Raw genomic sequence first — 26,555 nt, 5'->3', positions numbered from 1 at the left:
ACACACACTAACGCTCACACACACACTAACACACACACACACTAACACTCACTCACACACACACACACTAACACTCACTCACACACACACTAACCCACACACACACTAACACTCACACACACTAACACTAACACACACTCACACACTAACACTCACACACACTTACACTTACACATGTTTTTTTTTTTATTTAATCCCCCCAGCCTCCTTACCTTTTGGAGTGCTGAGGGGATTCCCTGGGGTCCAGTGGTGCTGCTGGGCTCCTGGGGGGGCCGGTCACCTGGCGGGCTGGCTGGTCCTGCGGGCGCGCGAGGGAGCACTCTCCCCTGAGTGCTTCCTCTTCAGCTCCCTCGCGCGCCGCGTACTGATACCGGCGCCGGAAGATGACGTCATCTTCCGGCTCCGGTATCAGTGCGGAGCGAGAGGGAGCTGAATAGGAAGCACTCAGGGGAGAGTGCTCCCTCGCGCACCATCCGGCTGCGGGTGTAAGCAGGGCCAGCCTCGGGGGGCCCGGAGGTGGCCGGCTCCTGGGCCCCCCAGGAGAAGAGGCTGGCCCAGAGCGTACATACCCTGCGACCCCGGTATGTACGCCACTGGCTGGGAGGAAGTGATCTGAGCTTAATTCCTGTAAGGGCTACAATGTGTAACTTGAGTATGGTCCACCACCTGCAATCACTGCTTGGGTTGTACTAGCAGATTATATGAAGTCCCACTGGGACTCCCGATAGGCCAGAGCCTGTATATCTCTGGCAGCCTTGAGTGCTGTGCAAAGGCACCCCAAGTGCTATGAATGGCACACGTGCATGTGTGAACAGTTGCTGACCCCTGTTCTAGAGTCTTCGAAATTATACAATTATATGACAACAACAACAACAAAAAAAGACTGTAGGCTTGTTTGAGCAGGGTCCTTCTCCTCCTATTGTTCATGTAAGTTTTTGTAATTGTCTCATTTATTGTTAAATCCCCTCCTCCTATAATATTGTAAAGCGCTACGGAATTTGTTGGCGCTATATAAATGCCAATAATAATAATAATAAAAAGCAACAAACCACTATTCTCCATGCAGCCAATCCTGAAGGAGTTTATAAATCAAAAGATATTGATATTTTGTAACAGAACAATTAGTACAGCACTTGTAATTGGATACATGAAGGATATGCAGCAAGCTGGTGTAAAGACTTTCAAGTCTGCATTCCTCTGCAGCATACCTTTGGCAGCAGTAAGGAATGAGTTAAGTGGATAATTAATGTATACATTTTTTTTCACTACTTCAGCTTCCAAGACATTTATTGGCACAGGTATATCATTCCTTCCTAGTGCAGATTGATATGTAGGCAATTTAATTTTCACACAAATACATAATTTTCACACATTAGCATAGACTTTATGTAAAATACAGCTTCTGTGGGCTAATCACTCTTCAATTAACACTAAAGAGTTGAAATATATAATTAAAGAAAGTAGAAAATTCTGCTTTTATGCCAGCTGACATTTTACCATATATATATATATATATATATATATATAACAGTGAGCCAACACATATATTTCTATCTTTTTACCAGCCAATGGCACTCAGCTGGTTAACAGAAGAAGCAAAACTGTTGTTTTCAATAATAAGGGGGATAATGTGATCATGTTCAATAGTGTTTGTAAAATTGTGTAATGACAATGTTGTGGTGAGCTTGTGGCTCCCAAACAGTGCCTTGTCAGACTGTCAGTGCTATCAATCTATGTGACAGCTCAGGCAGGCGGCCATCTCCACAGAAAAAAAGAGCTTTGTAAAAGCCAGCTCAGACAAACCGTTTTATTCTCCTGTGTGAACCTAGTTACAAGCTGCTTGGTAAGTGGGAACGCTGGTTGACACAGGAGACAGCACACAAAAGAAGGCGGAACTACGTGGCTTCAATTCAAAGGATCTCAGATTTTTTTTTTTTTTTTATAAAGCACCAGCACTTTCTCAGAAAGCAAATAAAAAAAAATAAAAAAATATGCTTTAACAAGTCTAGCAGGAAGAAAGACTCTCATCTGCCGGGAGATGCTCTGTACGCACTGAAGCAGTGCTACCCACACCCACCTGTCTAGGGGGTCTGTGTGATGCAGGTTATAGAGCCCACTTTCCTTCTCCAGGTCCTTTAGAAGACCCCCATTCATGGATCAGTCCTGAGGACTTAGCACAGGAGTCATGGTTCTTTGATGTCATGTCTTTAAACTAGAAGATGTGAAGCTCACTCTGGCTCTTTTCTTACCATGAGAGTATTCTCTTTCAAGTGGCTCAGGTTAAAGCTTTTCTGGAGGAATACTATCTTTTTCCTGCTCTTCTGGGTCTCTTGCTGGATTTTCGTGAATACTTTTCTGTATGTTCACAGAAGCGTGTTCTCAGATCGCTGCACTGATGAGGAAAGTAAGAATGTTCTTGCTGGACTGGTAAGTGCAGTAAATAGGAGAAATAATGCCTCTGAGTGTTCCAAACAGATGTGTCAGTGTTCTGTTTATCATGCTGAGTGAGTAGTTCTGTCTTGTTTTTTTTCTCCCCTCCAGCGACTTTATAACTATGTCAACTTCCATGATGTCTTTGGCAAGTCACTTTGTCCCTGAGGATTTAGAAGTCTCAAGGCTACTGTCCTGTGCCTGCACAATTCTGTGCTCTCAGCTCCTCAGGCATACCTTGCTGAAGCAGGACTTGTAGTTAGCTATAAATCAAGTTGATATTGTCATGCACAACAAAATATATAGAACAGTGCAATTTGTATGGTGTCTTAGTTTTCTCTTGAGACTCTAAGATCTGCTGCACAGTACACAATATTCTGTATAGGGACTAACAGAAAAAGTTCTGAAAGTGATGCAGTTGATACTAAAATCAGTAAAATGTACAGCCTGTCTGCTTGACGTTTAGAACTTGTCAAGTACTGTTCTTTATATATAACCCAATAAAAACAAACAATCCATTTATTTGGAATGTAGGCTTGCATTGCATAGAAACAAGTATGAGAATATATTTAGAACAAATCAGCTAAATGTTGCCAATAAACTGGAAAAAAAAGATTGTTTAAGTTTTACAGAATTATTTGGCTGGTAAAAATATTAGAGGTAATATTGCATTCTGTGTCTTGCAATGTTTCTGACTTTTTTAGAAATGCTAACATATTTGGACCAATTTCATTTTTATCATATATATAATAGGTGGGGCAAAAAAGAACTACAAACACCTTGCCTATTGGTATTTGTAAAGACCAATATGCCTTTGTTTGGGGAAGGAGATTCCAGTAAGTGCGGTGGTCTGGCTAAAATCACCCATCTGAACCATAAAGGGCAGTGCAGGCCACTGTTGTGCATTTGGTAGACATGATAACTAATAATGCAAATCAAATATAATGAAAAACTGAAATGCACTTATATGGTGAGCAAGCAGAAACATATTCTGACTGAATCATCTGAATAAAACGTTTTTATTTTTGATCGTAATGTTATTATTATTATTATTTTATTATTTATATAGCGCCAACAAATTCCGTGGCGCTGTACAATGGGTGGACTAACAGACACATAATTGAGATCAGACCACTGGACGTACAGGAACAGAGGGGGTTGAGGGGGTTATATAAAAAAAGGCTAATTTAGGAATTTCCCCTTTATAGAATAAGAATTGTGTTGTTACACTTAAACGGTAATTCTAAGCACCATAGCCAACTGACTCAATTCCTGCAGCTCTGCATTTAAATGTTTTATTATGAAGATTTCTACTTTTTTAGTGCATGCACTTGATCTGTCAGTCATCCTGCTGTAATACCCTCCTTTGGGTTGGTAACATCAGTTTTCAACAACTTTATGTCTGCTATCAGCACACACAGCATGCTGGGAATCCAACATAAATTTGAAATTTAAGGCAAATTAAATAAATAAAATAGATGTATTAGAAATGTTATGTAAGTCAGCTATGTTTCCAGTTCTGCAATTTAGTCTAAAATTTAGAGTTCATTTGGAATTCACAGTTAGTCTCACTTTATTGAATAGCTGTGCTTGTAAAATCCCCTGCTGCCTAACTCTCAGGCAATTTACTCTCACTTTGATAAAGAAAAACACAAATTGCTTCTAGTGTTTGACCTCTGTCCTTTCAAAGTGCAGAGATCAGAGTGAAAAGAGCACAAGCTACTCTGTTGTCACATCAAATTTTGTCCACATGCTGGTCTACAACTCTTTCATGTTCAGCAAGATTCTGTCTGTGGCTGGTAGGAGTTAAAATATCCATTTCTTGTGAAGGGGTAGAGAGACTTCTTGCTAGAAACATAATTCCCATCAGTATCATCCAGTGGTAGTCCACACGTACTTTATAAAGTAAGTCGCCATATTAAGGGCCACATAAAAAGTATTACTTAAAACTGAGCTTGAACTTATTAGCCTTAAAATATGATTATTATTTTTTTATACAAATCCCTAAATCACCATAAAGCCACCCATTTCCATGAGCAGATTTGTACTGAATATTTGTCCTCTATGCCCATGAAAAAGATTTGATTGACAATGCCTAGGACTAACAAGGAAGGGCAAATGGTAGTGGATGATCATTAGCCACAAAGACTTGTTCTGCAGTTTTTTTTATGGCTTAGTTTATTAAAAAAAATAATAATAATAATATGAACTATATGCCTTAAATAGTAATATTAATTTTTGGATATAGAGTTTCCCTTTAAAGAAACACTCCAAACACCTAAAACACTTTAACCTGCTGAAGAGATGTATTTGTGAATAGTGTGTCATTTTATATCATTAGACTTGTTACACCCCCTGGTTGCCAATCAAACTACCAGTCTTGTTACTCAGTGGAGATAAACATATAGGCAGAAATTGCCCACAGCACCAGTCTTGCAAATACTTCTCAATGAATTGTAATACAGCTCAGGCTGTGATTGGACAGCCACAGAACATGCCGAGAGAAGATGGGCAGGGCTTGCAGTAGCTGCAAATACTAAATCTGTAGTTATTGCAAGCCAAGATTTCACATACCCCCAAAGAAGCCATGCAAAACCAATAACATGCATATTTTCTCCAGGGGTATGTCTTCTAGATTGTTGTGTTTTATTTAACATATTTAATTTAAGCTTCTAGCCACTAGAGGGTACTATGTGAGTCTTTCCTTAGCTCTCTTACATAACGTAAGGAGAAGTATAATTTAAAATACACTATGTGTGTTGCAGAGATCGACATCCTTGACTTTAATTACCTCGATTCTAATGGAAAGCAACTGATAGTCATACAATACCATGCCAAGATATAGACTGGCAGCAGTGCTGTAACTAAGCAGCATTTTGTGGATAAGATAAACTGATTAGACAAATGTAGCAGCAATGGAATAGAGTAAAGGAATTTTTGTAAATGGTAATGCACATGATTTTAACAGTGTAGTAATTCAATAACCTATTACAAAGAGGAACAATGAACAAAAACTCATAATGACAATTATAAAAAAAAACTGTTTTATTATCTGATCATATTCTGCTTGGGTATGTCTGTCTGTCTATCTGTCTATCTATCCGCTAAAACTGTAAATACACAAAATTACGCCTGTGCTTAAACTCCCACTACTCCTGGGTGGCAGCAATGATATAGTACATAGCCTAAACACATCGAATAATAACCAAAAAGTTACCTGTTCACTATCCCCAAAAATATAGCAGCAAGGTGAATTGTTAGTGTAGGACTCACCCAATAGGTTTTGCCTTGACATTGCAGGTGAGCTCACACTTAACCCCTTAACGCCGTTACGGCGTTCTATGCCGTCGCGGCTTTAAAGGGCTTTAAAGCCGTTGCGGCGGCATAGAACGCCGTAACGGCTGAAGCCCTCAGGAGGTAAGCTATACTCACCTCCGCCGCGATCCTCTTCTGGGGGGCTGCCTGAGAGACCAGACAGCCCCCCTCCGGCAAATGAGGCCCCCGGGGGCCATGTGATCGCTCTCAAAGAGCGATCACATGGCCCCCTATAGCTGGCTATGGATCTGCCAGCAGGGGGTGTCTAAAATATTAGACAGTCCCCCTGCTGGTGGTAAAGTATTAAAAAAAATTAAATACACAATATACAATGTTAAAATAAAATAAAAGTATTTATATATATATAATATATGTATATATATTATATATATAATATATATATACATATTATATATATGTAACGTCATACGTAATGTATTTTAATATTAATATTAGTATATATATTAGTATTAAAATACACTTAGAATGACGTTACATATATATATAATATGTATATATAATATATATAATAGATATACATATATATATTATATATATATATATATATACGTATAATTACAATAATAAATAAATAAAATAAATAAATAAATAAAATATTGAAACAAAATTTAAAATAAATTATATATGCATATGTAATTTCATTCTAACTGTATTTTGTTATTAATATATATATATATATATATATATATATATATATATATATATATATATATATATATATAAAAATAATGAAATAAGGCTTGCACTCACGGTCTTTAAAGTTAAAAGGTTTCTTCTTTATTCCAAAAGTTTAAAACATGAAGTTTGTCATCAACGTTTCAGCCATCGTCCGTGGCTTTCATCAGGATCAGTTCAGCATATATATATATATTGGAAACAGAATACACTGTTTTATATATTCTATATATATCTATCTATATATAAAATACAAATAACCGCACATATATATATATATATATATATATATAGATAAATACATATAATTACATAAAAGATTACATTAGTATACACGTAGAATTTAAATACCTATAAATGCATATATATTAAAATTCTACGTGTATATTTAAGTAATTTTTTAACATAATTATGTCATTTGATTAATTAAAATTTGATTGACATGCCTGACAACACAGGGAGAAAGTGCAGAGAATGTAATTTGCAAGCACTATATTTGACCCTGTAACTCTCCAAGACACCATAAAACCTGTATATAGGGGGTACTGTTTTACTCGGGAGACTTCGCTGAACTCAAATATTAGTGTTTAAAAATTTGCCAGATTGGTTATGTTGCCTTTGAGACCGTATGGTAGCCCAGGAATAAGAATTACCCCCATGATGGCATACCATTTGCAAAAGTAGACAACCCAAGGTATTGCAAATGGGGTATGTCCAGTCATTTTTAGTAGCCACTTAGTCACAAACACTGGCCAAATATTAGTTTTTTGCTTTTTTCACACAAAAACAAATATGAACGCTAACTTTGGCCAGTGTTTGTGACTAAGTGGCTACTAAAAAAGACTAAACATACCCCACGTTCAATACCTTGGGTTGTCTACTTTTTCAAATGGTATGCCATTATGGGGGTAATTCTCATTCCTGGGCTACCACACCGTCTCAAAGGTAACATTACTAATCTGGCAAATTTCAATTTGAAAATGGAACATTCTATATTTGACCCTGTAACTTTCCAAAACACTATAAAACCTGTTAATGGGGGGTACTGTTGTACTCGTGAGACATCGCTGATTACAAATATGTGCATTTTGTTGCAGTAAAACCTAACAGTATTATGACATTTACAGCTAAAATGTGAGGCGGAACTACAAATTAAAAAAAAAAAAAAATTCTCACAGTTTTTGTAAATTTTATTCATAATAAATTGTTTCATATATAAATATTTTATATGAAATGAAAGCCCTGTTTCTCCTGAACAAAATGATATATAATAAGTGTGGGTGCATTTAATATGAAAGAGGTGAATTACGGTTGAACAGACATACAGGGAGTGCAGAATTATAAGTTGTATTTTTGAGGATTAATTTTATTATTGAACAACAACCATGTTCTCAATGAACCCAAAAAACTCATTAATATCAAAGCTGAATATTTTTGGAAGTAGTTTTTAGTTTGTTTTTAGTTTTAGCTATTTTAGGGGGATATCTGTGTGTGCAGGTGACTATTACTGTGCATAATTATTAGGCAACTTAACAAAAAACAAATATATACCCATTTCAATTATTTATTTTTACCAGTGAAACCAATATAAAATCTCAACATTCACAAATATACATTTCTGACATTCAAAAACAAAACAAAAACAAATCAGTGACCAATATAGCCACCTTTCTTTGCAAGGACACTCAAAAGCCTGCCATCCATGGATTCTGTCAGTGTTTTGATCTGTTCACCATCAACATTGCCATGTCATTAGATTTTCTTATTTTATACCCTTTCTTGCCAGCCACGCTGTGGAGTACTTGGACGCGTGTGATGGAGCATTGTCCTGCATGAAAATCATGTTTTTCTTGAAGGATGCAGACTTCTTCCTGTACCACTGCTTGAAGAAGGTGTCTTCCAGAAACTGGCAGTAGGACTGGGAGTTGAGCTTGACTCCATCCTCAACCCGAAAAGGCCACACAAGCTCATCTTTGATGATACCAGCCCAAACCAGTACTCCACCTCCACCTTGCTGACGTCTGAGTCGGACTGGAGCTCTCTGCCCTTTACCAATCCAGCCACGGGCCCATCCATCTGGCCCATCAAGACTCACTCTCATTTCATCAGTCCATAAAACCTTAGAAAACTCAGTCTTTAGATATTTCTTGGCCCAGTCTTGACGTTTCAGCTTGTGTGTCTTGTTCAGTGGTGGTCGTCTTTCAGCCTTTCTTACCTTGGCCATGTCTCTGAGTATTGCACACCTTGTGCTTTTGGGCACTCCAGTGATGTTGCAGCTCTGAAATATGGCCAAACTGGTGACAAGTGGCATCATGGCAGCTGCACGCTTGACTTTTCTCAGTTCATGGGCAGTTATTTTGCGCCTTGGTGTTTCCACACGCTTCTTGCGACCCTGTTGACTATTTTGAATGAAACGCTTGATTGTTCGATGATCACGCTTCAGAAGCTTTGCAATTTTAAGAGTGCTGCATCCCTCTGCAAGATATCTCACTATTTTTGACTTTTCTGAGCCTGTCAAGTCCTTCTTTTGATCCATTTTGCCAAAGGAAAGGAAGTTGCCTAATAATTATGCACACCTGATATAGGGTGTTGATGTCATTAGACCACACCCCTTCTCATTACAGAGATGCACATCACCTAATATGCTTAATTGGTAGTAGGCTTTCGAGCCTATACAGCTTGGAGTAAGACAACATGCATAAAGAGGATGATGTGGTCAAAATACTCATTTGCCTAATAATTCTGCACTCCCTGTATAGCGCAAATTCCAGTTTTTGTTTACATTTTGTTTTGATCAGAACGTGCACTATTGACTCCGTCCTGAAGGGGTTAAATGGCCATTGGAGTGATATTGAAAAACCTCCAGTTATTTAAATGTGCATAGGGATTTGAAATGGTGCGCAAGTAACTTTTTTGTTCTAAAACTATATTTGTTTATAGTTTAAAAAAAATAGTTTTCTCTCCTGTGAGAAAACAAAACTTCATATTGGAAGCAGAACACTAACCTTGCTGACCAAATGGCCTCAGGTGCTCAAAAATCATTGTCATGGCAACCACTGAACTGGCATATAAACCAACATATGGTTAACTGTTAGTCTTCAGTTTATTGATTTTTCCAGCTGTTAAATAAACAAAATAAGCAGACAGGTATATTGTAGACAATAAACAGCATGACAAAATATGAAAAACATGAACATGAAAATCATTGTTAGATATATAACATGAGAGTAATATTATCAAGGGTCAGAGAACAGAGGAACTGTATGCAAAATAAAAAACAAGGAGGGGATTGTCTCTGAAACAAGAGAGATGAACAATACCTTGTCAAGTGCAGTTAGTAGTGGACATAGTTGTGAGTAACAACTCAAATTTGTCTGGCAGAGTAATTGGTGGATTTTGTTGGAGAATGTAAGATGTTCATGCAGTGGAAGACACTGGATTTTACTGAGTGTAATATGACATACACTATGTGGTCAAAAGTATTTGCAAACCTGACCATCACACCTGTATACGTTTTTTGGACATCTCACTCTAAATCCATGAGCACATTAATATGGAGTCAGTCCACTCATTGGAGCTATAACAGCCACTATACTGGGAAGGATTTCACAAGGTTTTGGGTTGTGACTGATGGAGTTTGTGCCTATTCAGACAAAAGAGCATTTGTGAGGTCAGACACTGATATTGGGTGAGAAAATCTGATTTGTGGTCAGCAGTTAAATTCATCCCAAAGATGTTCAGTGGATGTGAGGGTAGGGTACTGTGAAAGCCAGTTGAGTTCCTCTGCACCAAATTATCAAACCAATGCTTTATGGACCTCAATTTGTTCACAGGGGCTCAGTCATGCTGGGACAGGAAAGGTCAATTCCCAAAGTGTTGCCACTAAGTGATAAGCACCCAATTGTCTAAAATGTCTGTGGCATTAAAAGGACCACTTCATTGAGATTGGGTGTCATGCCCCTGTCGTTTTAACCCTGCAATTTAAAATAATGCAAATCTGGGGGGTTTAAATGCCTCCAGGGGCTGTCACTTTGACTCTTCCCTCCAAATATCTGACTGGCACAGCGTGGTGTTTTGCTGCTCATGCGAAATAGACTCACAATGCTTTCCTATGGAGGTGGGATGGCAGTGCGGAGACCAGCACTGTGAAGGTAAAACGGGGGCACATACAGTTTTAACAGGCCACTATAATGTTAGTAATACTCTAGACCAGGGCCGCCATCAGGGGGTGACAACCATGACGGTGCAGCTGCACCGGGGCCCGCACACTGATAGGGCCACTGTGTGGCCCAAGCATTTAGGGCCACCCGATGGGCCCTATATCTTCAGGGACCTGGTCGGCGTGTTGGCCGTGTAATAGCGAGACCGGCCCCTTTAAAAATGTCTGCCGCAAGAAATGCTGTGAAGAAGTGACATCCGGTCACTTCCTTCCAGCTCCCTCAGCCCGGGAGGGGAAGGAGACAAGCCACGAGGACGGGAGAGCCACCCGACTCCCATAAGCCCCAGCCACCCTCCTGCAAAGAAAAGGTAAGAAAAATTAGCAATGTGTGTATGTATTTGTATGTGTATGTATGTATGTCAGTATGTATATATGTATCTATCTGTCTGTATGTGTATGCATGTATGTGTCTGTGTGTATTATTGCCCTTATGTGTGTGTGTGTGTCTGTATGTATGTTAGTATGTCTCTGTGTGTCACTATGTATGTCTGTGTGTTTGTATGTGTGTGTGTATGTTTGTTTCAGTATGTGTGTCATTTAGTATGTATGTGTGTGTACGTATGTGTTTATCTTTGTGTGTGTGTGTATCTGTGTCCTTTTTATATCAGTGCGTGTATTTGTGTCTGTGTGTGTGTATTCCTGTGGGCGAGATTTGGGGACGGCTTGGAGGCGGGCCCCTGGGGGCCCAGTCCTTGAGCAGTGTTAGGGGCCCCAAAATTTGACGGCCCTGCTCTAGAGTCTAGACTGTAAGCTTCTTTGAATATCACATTGTTCCTTTACGTTTTTGTAATTGTCTCATTTATTGTTAAATCTCCCCTTCCAATATTATTGTAAAGAGCTATAAAATTTGTTGGCGCTATATCAATTCCAATAATAAATAAATAAATACACATTTATTTCCTAATGCTGTAGGGCTCCTTTTAGATAACCCTTCACTGGCTTGCGTACAGCTATACAGCCATGGAAACTCATTTGAAGGAGCTGCCAATGCCTGTGCTGATTTTGCTTCTAGAGGCTGTTTAGGACACTGTAGTGATTGATGCAACAAATAATAGGTGAGATAATTGCAGAATTTGTCTTTATTTTTCTGAGCATTACAATGCATCATTCCCACCAGGGAACCAAATAACATTTATGCATAAAAATTCAACTGCAAAACAAAACATTCTGCAAAAGGAGATGTCTACAAATTTAATTATTATATGAAACATACTTAGGAAACTTGTTCATTTAAAGGAATTGTTGCCTGTAAACAGTTGTAGTGTCTTTATTAAAGCTTTGTAGCCAGTCAGTCTCCTCAGTGATGCCTTAACATAGTTAGGTATTATGTGCACACAATAATTGCTTGAAGCACAACAACATTAATGGGATGCTCCAGGCACAAAATGTGCAAGAAAGCAAATTTGATACAGTTGCATGCAGAACATCATCTGGAGTTTTCATGAACGACGTCCAATGCCTGTTTTACAGAAATGAAAAAGACACATGCTTCATCTATTTACATTAAAAGAGTGAAAAGTTATCAAGAAACATACATTTGTAAACCCCAGAAAATAATTTATAATTCAAGTTAATGGGAACTGTACTTCTAATTATACAAACGAGAACCACACAGTTCAAAATACAAAACATAGTGCAAACTGTATAATAAAATGGAAGTGTGAAAAGAAATGCCAAATGACAACTCACAATTTTCTGAGCTAAAAAACTTAGCTCAGGTTCTTGCGCCTTAGGGTCCGTTAAGGCGACCCTCTCCCTCCTTTACGTCCAAACTTTCTTAGGGTTATATCCTAGATGATTGGTGCAGAGGGAAGATAGTGCAGAGGGAAAATAGATAATATAGAAGTGCAAATGCTTACTCACAAACCCAGAGCCTTCCAATGGGCTCACTTCAAATTGCATATGTGGTTAAGGATCACATTCCTTCTTTGTGTAAGCTTATATTATATTATCTATTTTTTGCCTAAACTATACTACACTATATATCTTCCCTCTGCAACAATCATCTAGGATAAATTGTGAGTTGTCATTTGGCATTTCTTTTCACACTTCCATTTTATTATACAGTTTGCACTATGTTTTGTATTTTCTTATTTTATATTTAAAGGTATATACAGAATTACTGGCACCTCTAGAAAGAGAATATTATTTGTAAAGGTATACCCTTTTATATTGAGCCTCTTTACAACTTTATTAAGACTGTTCTATATCTATTATTCTGTACACAAGCGCTGCACCGAGAAACTCCTCTACTCAATTGGAAGCTAGATCGAGGAAGAGCAGAGCAACAAATTTTTCAGATCTCTATATACAACTGGCTAAATTAGAAAAGAGAAACAAAAATAATCCTACCTTATAAACTACCAATTAAATTAAATCTGTACAGTCACATATCAATCAAATACTTGAGCATAGAGTCAGGAAATTGACCTTAATTCTTAATCAAAAATGGTACAGCAGTAACAATAGGGTAGGGAAACTTTTCTCAAGTAGACTTAAACCTTTTAATAGGCAGAGCATAAAAAAAAGTGGAAGGTGAAAAAATTCACCTTTCTCCATATAATATAGGCAATGCCTTCGCGAAATACTATTTTTCTTTATATAACTTACCCACAGATAAATTCTCAGAATTAGAACTGTAATCATTTTTTAAAACATTGAACTTACCACAACTTAAAAAAGAAATACTTAGTAGTCTAAACAAACGTTTAACTCTTAAAGGAAATTAAAGACGTAATATTTGATCTTAAAAATGGAAAAGCTCCTGGTCCTGATGGATATACATCTGTTTTCTATAAATTTTTTGAACCTATAATATCCCCTTTACTCTGTAAACTTTACAGTGAAATTCGTTTATCAAAAAAGTTCTCTTCAGATCTGTTAGTTGCAATAATTTCACCCATTTTGAAACCTGGGAAAGATCCAAACTTTACGGGGAACTATCGTCCGATCTCACTTATTAATCTAGATATAAACATTTTTTATAACATTCTAGCCAATAGATTGGCGATGGTTATATCAGATCTAATCCATTTAGCTCAATCACGATTTACAACAGGTAGATTGGGAAGTGATAATATAAGGAAAATTTCTAATATAATATTAAAAAAAGAAAAAAAGAAGCCTTTGACAGGGTTAACTGGGAATATATGCGACAAGTCCTACACAAATTCGGCTTCCCAGATGGCCTTGTCTCAGGCATCATGGCCCTTTATAATGACCCACAAGCGAGAGTATCCAATTCGGGCTTTCTCTCCACACCTTTTCATATAACCAATGGTACCAGACAAGGATTCCCCCTGTCACCATTACTCCATATCCTATCCCTAGAACCTTTAGCAGCTATAATAAGGCAACATGACAAGATCAAAGGCGTAGATATAGGGAACCGCACATTCTGCCTCTCCATGTTCGCAGATGACATCCTGCTCACGGTTAAAGAACCCGAAAAATCTGTCCCGGCGCTAATACACCTACTCCATCAATATGGACAACTATCCTACTACAAGCTTAATCAAGGCAAGACACAAGCTCTCCCAATAAACCTAGCAAACTCATTGAGAACACAGCTTAACCCCTTAAGGACCAAACTTTTGGAATAAAAGGGAATCATGACATGTCACACACGTCATGTGTCCTTAAGGGGTTAAACAATCCCACTGGAGGACTTCCGACATCACCTATGTAGGAGTAAAACTTGGCCCCTCCCCCACAGACGCATTCAAACTTAACTTCAAACTGCTTATACCACTATGAAAAATGCATACACAACAATGGAAAGCAGTAAAGCTCTCCTGGCTGGGAAGAATAAATTCGGTAAAGATGATGCTTCTCCCAAAACTTCTATACAAATTTAGGATGCTGCCGATTTACGTCAAACCAACGTTTTTCAAGCATCTTCAGGCCATTCTCTCCTCATTCATCTGGGAATCACGTAAGGCACGTCTCTCTATGTCACTCCTCCAGAAATGTTCAGAACAAGGTGCGTTGGGAATCCCCAATGTATCTAAATATCATAAAGCGTCCCTCCTGGAAGCGGCGATTAAACTCCACGCCCCCAGGGCGACCTTCCAATGGGTGGACATGGAACACACCAGGGCACCTGGAGGCTCCCTGGTGGTGGTATTGTGGACACCAGCACAAATTAGACCAAACGCGCCTCACCTGTTTAATACCTCGATTCTAACTATTAAGCAATGGGGATCATTACACCATACACAAAACAAACTTAACAAGTTTCACCCACGAGTCCCAATAACGGCACTGAACTCCCTAGCCTCGGGATTGATGATGAACTCCTGGGTAAAACATGGCATTAAACACATAGCTGACACGTACCAAAACCAACAGCTCATGTCTTTCCCGGACCTCCAACAAAAATATGACCTACTTAACTCCTCCATCTTTCAATACCTCCAACTTAAAAGCATTGCCACCTATAAAATACTCACAAAATCTGATATGGCACTCCCTAACCCACAACCCTTGGACTTATTATATGACCGCTGCTGGCTCGCACCCGCAAAACCCAAGACATTGTCTCTATGCTATAACATATTGATGCGCAACACTGACACAAAAGCCCATACTTATGAACAACAATGGCAGACAGAATACACATCCTCGCCATCTGGCAATGCCTGGTTACAATCCCTCAATGCACTCAAAGGCATCACCAACTGCTACTCTCACATAGAAGCTCATAGGAAGCTGGTCTACAGATGGTACCTAACACCAAGTAAATTACACAAGATCTACCCAGCAGTCCCCGCAGAGTGCTGGAGATGTAGAGGAGCAATAGGTACACTGTTTCACAACTGGTGGGAATGCCCCATCTTGGCACCTCTCTGGGGACATGTCGAGGACATCCTCAAGTTGCTAAATATTAATAATGTCACTCTGGATCCCTTAGCCTGTTTATTTCTGCTCCCCCCACCTCCATGACCAAACCCCTAAAACAAGTGGTGATGCTAACCATCTTAGCGGCTAGAAACCTCATAGCGAGCGGATGGAAACACACCACCTGCCCCACCAGACAACAACTGATGGACAAAATCCATCAATATCATATTTATGAACAAATGTCCACTACTTCCACTATACAATCTCAAAAATTCCAAGAGGCATGGAGATCGTGGGCCGATATATACGCCACATAGAGAAGAGCGAACAAGACCACTCGGGGAACATTAGTAGTGCCCACCACTTCAAATCACTTCAAATCATAAGCATGCGTATTTGCACACTCATGATGGAGAATACACAAGATACCACATACAGGACATACTGCACACACAAGATGACTAGGCGACACCACGTACGATGACACACGTACATTGTTTCACATATGACGTTATAGTTTAACAGGATATATTGTTTAAAAGCCCCCCCAATTCCCCCTTCCTATCCCCCCCTCCGCAAACTCACATCTCCTATTGCCGGACTCCCTAGTTGGGGAGAGTGGGACCACCCAGTCACTCCCTCATGAGACCTCGCTGTTGTTATGTACAGCTAACATACAATGTATAGGAGATTTCGAAGATATCACGATACTGTATGAAATGTTAACCGATCTTATGATGTTACCCATTACCCCTCCCTTCCCTTTTTAATTTCTGTACCCCACATCCCCCTTTTGTTTTCTCAAAATTCAATAAAAACTATGAATGAGAAAAAAAAAAAAATCCTTCAGTTTTTATTTCTGTTGATGCCAAAAAAGCGTTCGACAGGGTAAACTGGAGATTTCTTTAAGAAACTCTTACAGCTTTTGGAATTGAGGGAATATTTGGAGATCTAGTTCTGTCGCTCTACTCTTTCCCCAAAAGCTAAAATTATTGGTAATGGGTTGAATTCTCAATGGTTCAATATTGGGAACGGCACGCACCAAGGGTATCCATTGGCACCTCTGTTGTATGTCCTTTCAACAGAACCTCTAGCTGAATATATTAGACTATCCACTAATATACATGGTATTATTTTGGGTAAACAGGAACAACAAAACGACACTTTCTGCAGATGATAACTCATCCAGAAACCTGGAAATCCATTTTTCATACTATAAAATTAATATGAATAAAACCCAAATTGTTTATTACAACCTTCTACCAACTCAGAAAGACTGTTTAAGCCACAAATTTAGCTTTAATTGGTCCAAGCAATCAATTAAATACCTGTACTCCCCAATGATAAATCCCCCCAAGCTAAAAAAAATATTTTTCTGATATATATATAAATAGAGACTTTTTGTCAAAGAATTTAAAAATTCCTTCATTATATATCAAGAAACTTACTTACTAGACCATTGGAAATAGCAGATTGAATACTGTATGTATTTTGGCTTTGTATGACATCACTTCTGCAATGTAATGTATTGTATGTGTTTATTATATGTATTTTTATGTATTGTATTACACTTATTCTTTGTAATATGGAAAAACTTCAATAAATATTAAAAAAAATTTTAATAAATAACTTTTCGGAAGCTGCACTAATTATGTACACATTATTAAAGGGACACTATAGTCACCAAAATAACTTTAGCTTAATGAAACAGTTTTGGTATATAGATCATGCCCCATCTTACTTAGTCTTATCTCCTGCTCTGTTAATAGCTTGCAAGACCTTGCAGGAGCCTCTTGTGTGTGGTTAAGATTTATTATACAGAGCAGGAGATAAAAACACCTGATTGAAAATGAAACTTTTTTTTTTCATGCAGGTCACATGTGAGTCACAGACAGAGATTGTGTGGCTAGGGCTTCATGGACAGTAACAAAAGTGATTTAACTTCTGAATGGCAGAGAACTGAGCAGTGAGACTATACACGAAAACTGCTTCATTAAGTTAAAGTTGTTTCAGTGACTATAGTATCCCTTTAATGCCCCAACTGTGAAGTAATTCTTTTGAATTTTTTTACAATATGTTCTACTGTTTAATTAGGTAATCAATCTGCTGCTATCAATACTAACACTGTTTCCTTGGAGTTAGGGTAGGGTTGGGTTTAGTGTTAAGGTAGTTGTGGGCTGGGTTTAGAGTACGGTTAGTGTAAGGGTAATGTTAGGATAAAGTAAGGGTTAATGCTAGGTTAGGTTTAATGCTGTGTTAGTGTTGGATTAAGGTTAGTGGTAAGGTTAGGTATATGATTATAATTAATATGTATGGGGGATACTTAATGAGAAACCCTTAGCTATATAGTTACATAGTTACATAGCTGAAAAGAGACTTGTGTCCATCAAGTTTAGCCTTCCTCATGTATGTTTTTGCTGTTGATCCAAAAGAAGGCAAAAAACCCAATCTGAAGCACTTCCAATTTTGCAACAAACTAGGAAAAAATTCCTTCTTGACCCCAAAATAGCATTTATCCAATTGCTGTTTAAACATCTGTATGGACTCTGATAAAACCACTTCTTCAGGCAGAGAATTCCAGATTATTATTATTATTATTTTATTATTTATATAGCGCCATCACATTCTGTAGCGCTGCACATTGGGTGGACTAACAGACATGTAATTTTAACCAGACAATTGGACATACAGGAACAGAGAGCTGGAGGGCCCTGCTTAATGAGCTTACATTCTAGAGGGAGTGGGGTATAGTGACACAAAGGGTAAAAGTAGGGGTACGAAGTAGGTTGTTAGAAAAGTATTAATTGAGGGCTTAGTTGGTAATTCTTGACAGTTGCAGGAGAGGAGTCATGGGGGTGGGGAATAAAAACCTGCTTACAGTTTAACTGATATGCTTTCTTGAAGAAGTGCGTTTTCATTGATTTTTTGAATGAGTGGAGACTGGGTAAAAGTCTTATGGAGAAGGGAAGGGAAGGGATTTCCACAGAAGAGTTGCAGCCCTGGAGAAATCTTGGAGGCGAGCATTAGAGGTGGGAGTACGGACAGAGGATAGATGTAGGTCTTTGGCAGAGCGTAGGGGCCTCGACAGGACATACTTGTGTATTAGGGAGGATCCTTATTGCTCTTACTGTAGAAAAAACTTTTCTTTGCCTTAGATTAAATCTCTTTTCTTCCAGCCTAAATGCGTGACCTGCGTAAAGCCCTGTTTATGAAAAGATTTCCAGATTATAGTTTACACTGGCCCCAAATATATTTGTATAATGTTATCATATCTGCTCTGAGGAGCCGTTTTTCCAAACGAAAGAGATCTACATTTTTTAACCTTTCTTCGTAACTAAAATGCTCCATTCCTTTTATCAATTTTGTAGCTTGTCTCTGCACTTTTTCTAGTGCAATGATATCCTTCTTTAGAACAGGTGCCCAAAATTGCACAGCATATTCAAGGTGTGGTCCTACCAGCGATTTATAAAGAGGCAAAATTATATTTTCATCCTAAGATTTTGTGCCCCTATTTATACATGACAAAACCTTACTAGTCTTAGCAACTGCAGATTGACATTGCATATTGCTGCCTAAATTATTGTCTATAACAATTCCCAAATCCTTCTCATGTGTGGTTATCCCTAATTCACTACCACTTAGGGTGTAAGTTGCTTGTGCATTCTTGACCCTGACGTGCATAACTTTGCATTTCTCTACATTAAATTTCCATTTTAGTCCCCCAATCTATCTAAATCCCCTGCAGCAAAGCAATATCCTGCTCACATTTTATTACTTTACAAAGTTTTGTGTCATCTGCAAACACTAAAACATGGCTTTCAATGCCTATTTCAAGATCATTTATAAATATGTTAAATAGAAGTGGTCCCAAAACAGAACCCTGAGGGACATCACTTACCACTTTTGTCCAGCCTGAAAATGCACCATTAATGACAACTCGTTGTACTTTATCCTTAAGCCAATGTTCTACCCAAGAACAAGAATATTCATCTAGACCAATTTCTTTTAGTTTGGAGACTAACCTATTGTGGGAAACCGTATCAAATGCCTTGGCAAAATTCAAGTAGATCACATCCACTGCAACAACACCCTGATCTATACTTCTACTTACTTCTTCGTATAATGCAATTAGGTTAGTTTGACATGACCTATGTTTCATAAAACCATGCTGAGTATTGCTACTAACAAAGTTCTTCCCAATGAATTCCTGAATATTATACATTAATAGCCCTTCAAATATTTTCCCACTCACAGAAGTTAAGCTCACAGGTCTATAATTTCCAGGCAAGGATTTTGAACAACATCTGCCTTCCTCCAATTCTCCGGTACAATACCTGAAACAAACGAATCTTGAAAGATTAAATACAAAGGTTCACATATTTCCTCACTTAGCTCCTTAAGTACTCGTGGGTGAATACCATCAGGCCCCAGAGCTTTATTTGCATTAATTTTCTTTAACTGCTGTAGCACCTTGTCTCGAGTCATCCAATCACAAGTTATCTGCCTTTTCCTGGTCTTCATTAACTAACAGACCCATCTCTGTTTCCAGTGTACCTACACTTTCATTTTTATTTTATTTTTAGAATTGATGTACTTGAAAAGATTTTTGGAGTTGGGTTTGCATTCTTTGGTTATCAATTTCTAATTTTCTAGTTTAGCCACTTTAATTGCCTTTTTGCAAGCATTATTGGCTTCCTTATATCTTATATAGGATGCATCTAATTTGTCCAATTATAATGCTTTAAATGCCCCTTTCTTATTTTCAATCTCTTGTTTTTCTCTACTAAGCCACATTGGTTTCAATTTGTTTCTTTTATATTTATTACCCTATGGTACATACTGAGAAATGTACCTTTCTAATATTTGTTTGAAGAGCTTCCATTTATCCTCAGTGTTTTTTCACTAACGAGTTTATGCCAGTTGATATGTTGTAGAGCTGCTCTAATCTTATTTAAATTGGCTTTTTAAAAATTATACTTTTTAGTATACCCCATGTGCTTTTGCTTTTTTGAGTTTATTTAACCCCTTAAGGACACATGACATGTGTGACATGTCATGATTCCCTTTTATTCCAGAAGTTTGGTCCTTAAGGGGTTAAAAAAAATACCATGTTGTGATCACTATTTCCCAAATGCTCCCCTACTTGAATGTTGGTCAAAAGATCAACATTGTTTGTTATAACGAGATCCAGACAATCATCCTCTCTAGTTGGTGCTTGTACCAGTTGTGACATGAAGGTGTCATTTAACACATTCAAAAATCTGATTCACCTTGCTGAAGTACAATTTATGTCCGGGTAATTAAAATCAATAATTAACGTGTTACCCCAATTTGCAGCTTTTCCAATTTAGCTCTGTATGTCAGTAGTGGGTTTATATTGGGAATACAAATCCCACACATGTGGAAATTGAGGGACAATCCCCCTAATTAGCTCAGCAGCACCCATAAGGAGGGGAATATAAACAGCAAGAGAAAAAAAAAGAGGGAAAAAGTTTCAAATAAAAACAGTAAGGAGATAAAAATATATATAAGAAAAAGGGAAAAAGGTTTTAAATTAAAACAGCAAAGAGAAAAATATAAATAAAAAAGGGACAAAGTTATAAATAAAATCAGCAAAGATTAAAAATATCTATAAAAAAAGATGGAGAAAAGTTTTAAAAAATAAATTTATTAATTAAACCTGCTTTTATTAACGAATACCTTAAAATACAGTAGAACAAAAACATAGTGCAAACTCTAGATTTTGTTTTATATCAGAACTTGGAAAATTACCTCAATCCTTAAGGTGTTAAGGGTAAAATGATCAAGCAGAATCCCAGAACAATTACACTTACTTACACTTACATTGTTTTGTGTGTTCAAAACATTGGCTTAGAACCTCCAGATTCTTTTTTTGTTAAATATAATAACTATAGATGTTTTTCAAAACCAAAAATAAAAACATAACATCAGTAGTATGACAGAATAGAGATATGAACATGAGCACCCTGGATAAAGCAAATTACATTGTTGAAGTCTATGAATAATAGATATAAAACTGAGCTAACAACCCCCCTCAGTATATTGACATACACTGATCAGAAACTACATAACCACCTGTCTAATATCTTTCTTGTGCTGCCAAGACAGCTCTGATGCATCCACTAGTCCTCTGAACGTATTCTGTGGTATCTGGCATGAAGACGTTAGGGATGTGCATGGGCAAAAAATTTGGTTCGGTTCAGCATTTCGAAATTCAGCAATTCAGGGCTTCGTCAATTCCGTACGGCACTTCCAAAATTCGGGACTTCGGCAATTCGACACTTTGGTTTGATACGACACTTCTGAAATTCAGGACTTGGGCACTTCGGGTAAGTGTAGGGTTAGGGGTAGGGTTAGGGCTGGGTTAGGAGTAGGGTTAGGAGTAGTGTTAGGGTTAAGAGTAGGGTTAGGGTTGGTGTAGGAGTAGGGTTAGGGTTGGGTTAGGGTTTGGTTAGGAGTAGGGTTAGGAGTAGGGTTAGGAGTAGGGTTAGGGGTAGAGTTAGGATTAAGGTAGGGTTAGGTTTAGGAGTAGGAGTAGGGTTAGGGGTAGGTTAGGGTTTGGGGTAGAGGTACCCTAACCCTACCCTAACCATAGCCCTGCCCCTAACCCTACCCTAACCCTACCCTTACCCCTACTCCAAACCCTACTCCTAACGGTCCTACTTTTAACCCAACCCTAACCCTACTCCTAACCCAATCCTACCCCTAACCCAACCCTAACCCTACCCTTACCCCTACTCCAAACCCTACTCCTAACGTACCCTAACCCAACCCTAACCCTACTCCTAACCTAACCCAATCCTACCCCTACCCGTTTTGCCACTTTTCAGAAGTCCGAAGCACTTCGGCACTTCGGCACTTCCAAAATTTGGCTCTTCAGAAATTTGGCAATTCGGACATTTGCGAGAATCCGAATGTCCGGAATTCGTCCGAATTTCCATTTGGACCGAACCGAATTGGACATGTCTAGAAGACGTTAACAGTAGATCCTTTGCAGGGTGTGAGGTGGGGCATCCATGGATCTGATTTGTTGTTCAAGCACAGCCCACAGATATTCAATTGGATTGAGATCTGGCGAGATTGGAGGCCAAGGCAACACCTTGAACTCTTTGTCATGTTCCTTAAACCATTCCTGAACAATTTTTGCAGTGTGGCAATGTGCATCCTGTTGTAAGAGGCCACTGCCATCAGGGAACACCATTGTCATGAAGGGGTCTGTAACAATATGTAGGAAGGTGGTCCTTGTCAAAGTAACATCAATGCCAGGACCCAAAGTATCGCAGGAGAACATTGCCCATAGTGCATCCTGCTGCCCTCTCTTCCCCAGGTGATCTATGCCAATGCACCTGATCTAGTCCTTCTTAATCCAGTTTTGATGCTTAAGTCCCCATTGAAGGCACTTTTGACGAGCAACCAGAGTCATTATGGGCACTCTGACTGGTCATGGCTACGCAGCCACATACACTGCAAACCGGGATGCACTGTGTGTTCTGACACCTTTCTGTCATGGCCAGCATTACGTTTATTTCAGCAATGAGCCTTGTGTACCCATGACCCAGACGATGAATCACCGGTTGTCCTTCTTTGCACCACATTTGGTAGGTACTGACCACTGCATACCGGAAACCCTACAAGACTTGTAGTTTTGGAAATGCTCTGACTCAATCATATAGTCATTACTATTTAGCTCTTGTCAATGTCAATCAAATCTTTTCACTTGCCCATTTTTACTGCTTCTAACACATGAAATTCAAGAACTGACTGTTCACTTAATGCCTACTATATCCCACCCCTGGTAACGATATAATCCACATTATTCAATTGTCAGTGTGCCACCTGTCAGTGGTTTTAATATTGTGGCTGATGACTGTATATACAAATATCTTCCATTCTGTGTCTCATACACCTCATTATGATGATAAATGCCGTTTTCAGAACAGTGAAACTTGTTTTTAATTAGCTTTAAGTACATCGGTGAAATACAAATAACTAGGGTCCAGTAGCATTGTAAATAAGCTCAAATTGTGTTAGGGCTACGGCAAGACAGGATGTCGAAAGAAAGTCTTGAAATAAGCACCTCATTGTTCTTTATTAAGTTGGCTAGGAACTCAGGTGAAACCAGAAGTATGGCGTGATGGTAAGATTGATTTAAGGGCCAACTTTATGTTAGAGTGACAACATTGCAGCATTTAAACGCATTTGCTTCACCGACCCCTTTAATTCAGCTATGTTTGGACCATTATATCTATCCATAGGAGTTGCTCGTCAAGGGTTAACCAATGCTTAATCTTTTGTCTTCTACTTTATGCTACCTCACACAACAAGCGGGATGCTATATAAAATTTCTCGAAATCTGGGAATGCTTCAGGAGGACAACTGGGGCAGTTTATTGTGTGTAGTATAAATTCACGTTGAAGGTTAAATGTTTAAAACAGCGTGTAAGTAGTTTAAAACAGTACTTGACAAACTCCAGGAGCCAGAAAGTCATGTTACTCTTTGAATTATTTCCATAGAAGGTATGTATCTCTTACCTTTTTCCTAATAAAATCAATCTGCCTCACAGATTGTTCTGCAGACATTTATCTGCCACTGGTGAAATTAAGTAAATTAATTGAAAAATGGCTATTAGTCTCTAAATACACTCTGCACAAACTAAAACTAAGATTCAAAGACATCATTAGCAGAAGACTAATAGCTTATAGACCATATGCCAGGTTCTCTTAATGGAAGCTGTATAACATTTAGTTTTAAGTACAATAAAGGAGCCCATTTAAGTTTGTTCTACCTTGTTTCTGACATTTTTGCCATGCAAGAAAACAATCCATTGCCTGTGGGTATGAATGTCAGATTACTAATCCTGACCTGTTTACTGAGGTCAAGAATGTCACCAACTTTATTTCGCAGCAATGAGTTGTGCATTTTTCTTCTTTTATGTTAAATTGCAGAAAATAGAAATATAAATGACATCTTGGCATAAGGACAAGATCAGAAAGTGACTTCATAATTGCTACCCTATCTTAGCTATTTAGAACAATGCCAGACACATTCTTTCCCTAAAAGTTATTTGTAAGATAAAATCACAATTTAGCGCATATATTGCTGGTCAATGGTTAAAAACCAAAAAAACCAAAATGTACATTCATAGCATTTATTTGTTCACCCCATGTGTGTATAAAATAGATTTAGAGACTATTTTTTTTTTTAAATTCTTTATTTTTTTTGCGCAAAAAGATTAACAATCATGTTTGCTATGCCACAACGGCAGACCTAAACATTTCAAGAGACATATTAGTATGGCATGTAATTGATAACTGCACATTTTTTTTTTCTCACAAGTTAAGTTACGCATTAAAGTATTAGAAAAACATGGCTCATGACAGACTTGGGTATTGCAGGCTTCATATGAATTTTTAACTAAAAACGCATGAGCAGAAACACATGAGAAGATCCACAAGGTTGTTATGGGAAAGGTGTTAAAATTAGTGTGGTGGCCACTGGGAATCTTCAATGTAATGTCGTTACAACTAAATGCCTGTGGCAAATTGGGAAGCATCTGACAGAAATCACAGACAAAAAACAGAATAAACAGAATAACATTCTTGGCTACTGTGGGGCACTTGCAGATTATTTGCTTATGGAAAGGCAGTTCATCTACTCAGCCGATGCCACAAGCAGGCTTCTTCTGGGAGCCGATTCTGCAGTTCTCCATGGGTTGCTTGGTGTTTCTGCTCCAGCATCCCGTCCGTGTCAAGAGGCCCTCGGGTTCATGAAGAACTGTATTTTTATGTGGATCAATCGAGCGGCATTCCATCACCCGCCCGCCGAACCTGGGTCGGCCGATGAGCCGGTGCCTGGGAACCACCAGCCCCTCCAGCTCCCTTGAAAGGGTTAACGTCCCGAGGGTTCTCCATACCACAGGCAGTTTCCCCCTTGTGTGGCTGCTTGATGGGCACCGCACCCATTGTGACTCTTGGCCAAGGGGGTACAGTGAGTGCCGAGGGTACGGTGAGTATCCATTCTGCTTGACGGGCCTCCAATCCGCTCCAAAATGCTGCGCAGATCGCGTCAAAGGTAGCAATTTGGCTTCCCAGCTGCTCACTGAGTGTGTGGTTGTTGTGGTGGCCATTTTAACAGCGCCACGCGGTCGTGCTCTGTCCCAGTAGGTTTTAGCTGTATTGCCACAAGGTCCACTGTTGCTTTTTCCCTGGGGGGGACCGGGATAACCCCCACCGGTCCAAAGGGGGGGGGGGTAAACGGGGCAACCTCTTCAGTTATTGCAGAAGGTCCAGGAAGGAGAACGGCCGCTTCTCCTCCTCGAGGCCCACCTCAAGCTTGTAGGTCCAAATTTAATTTCGAGCCGCAGGTCGATAATAGAGGCTCCAGACTCGCACAAAAAAGCTCCCCTGCATACCGGTACAGATATCGAACTGTTTGGGGGTCGTTTGGGGCAATAATCCCACTGTAAAGGTTTGGATTACAAGATTTTTGTGAGGAGCTCACATTCAGCACGTCTGGCTGCCTTGCTGGTCAGGCCCCGCCCCCAGATTTAGAGATTATATGTTATAATTTAATATGCAAATTTTCAGCCATGACATGGAAGCATTGTATAGAAGCAGAAATACAATTTTGTATATAAAGTATGTGTGAGAAAACCAGATAAATTAAATGGTTATTCATAAGAGTCACAATGACTACAAATAATATTTCAAACAAACTGAATTGCATTGTTTCTCTGTGGGATGAAAACCAGTGTCGGAGCAAAGGATAGAGTAAGAACAGTTTACTGGACTAAAGTCTCTTTTGCAAACAATATTCACCTCCTTTTTGGGAGTGGTGTGTATACAAAAAGTGCTAAAGTGAATAAAAAACAGCAGCTCTATACACTTGTGAAGAATACCTTCTCATCCACACCCAAAATTCAAAATCTGTCAAGTGGTAGAAGTAAAACCTACACCTTAAGTGGAGCGCTTAAAATAAAATGTGTATGTAAATGGGTTAACTTACCCCACGTTACCTTGTTAAAATCTTTAAA

At 38.7% G+C, this 26,555-nt stretch overlaps 1 protein-coding gene across 1 annotated transcript in view; it reads left to right on the top strand.

The window, feature by feature from the left end:
- Nucleotides 1–1,981: 1,981 nt before the first annotated feature.
- DIPK1C (divergent protein kinase domain 1C) overlaps nucleotides 1,982–26,555 on the top strand; it is a 51,967-nt gene continuing 27,393 nt past the window's right edge. The window contains exon 1 of the mRNA XM_063450480.1: nucleotides 1,982–2,427. Coding sequence (XP_063306550.1) covers nucleotides 2,251–2,427 — 177 coding nt within the window. The 5' untranslated portion in view covers nucleotides 1,982–2,250. The remainder of the gene's footprint in view (nucleotides 2,428–26,555) is intronic.

Source organism: Pelobates fuscus, chromosome 4, assembly GCF_036172605.1.
Source record: "Pelobates fuscus isolate aPelFus1 chromosome 4, aPelFus1.pri, whole genome shotgun sequence".
Lineage (NCBI taxonomy): Eukaryota > Metazoa > Chordata > Amphibia > Anura > Pelobatidae > Pelobates > Pelobates fuscus.
The sequence above is the reverse complement of the archived record's forward strand: the minus strand, read 5'-3'. Positions and strand labels throughout refer to the sequence as shown.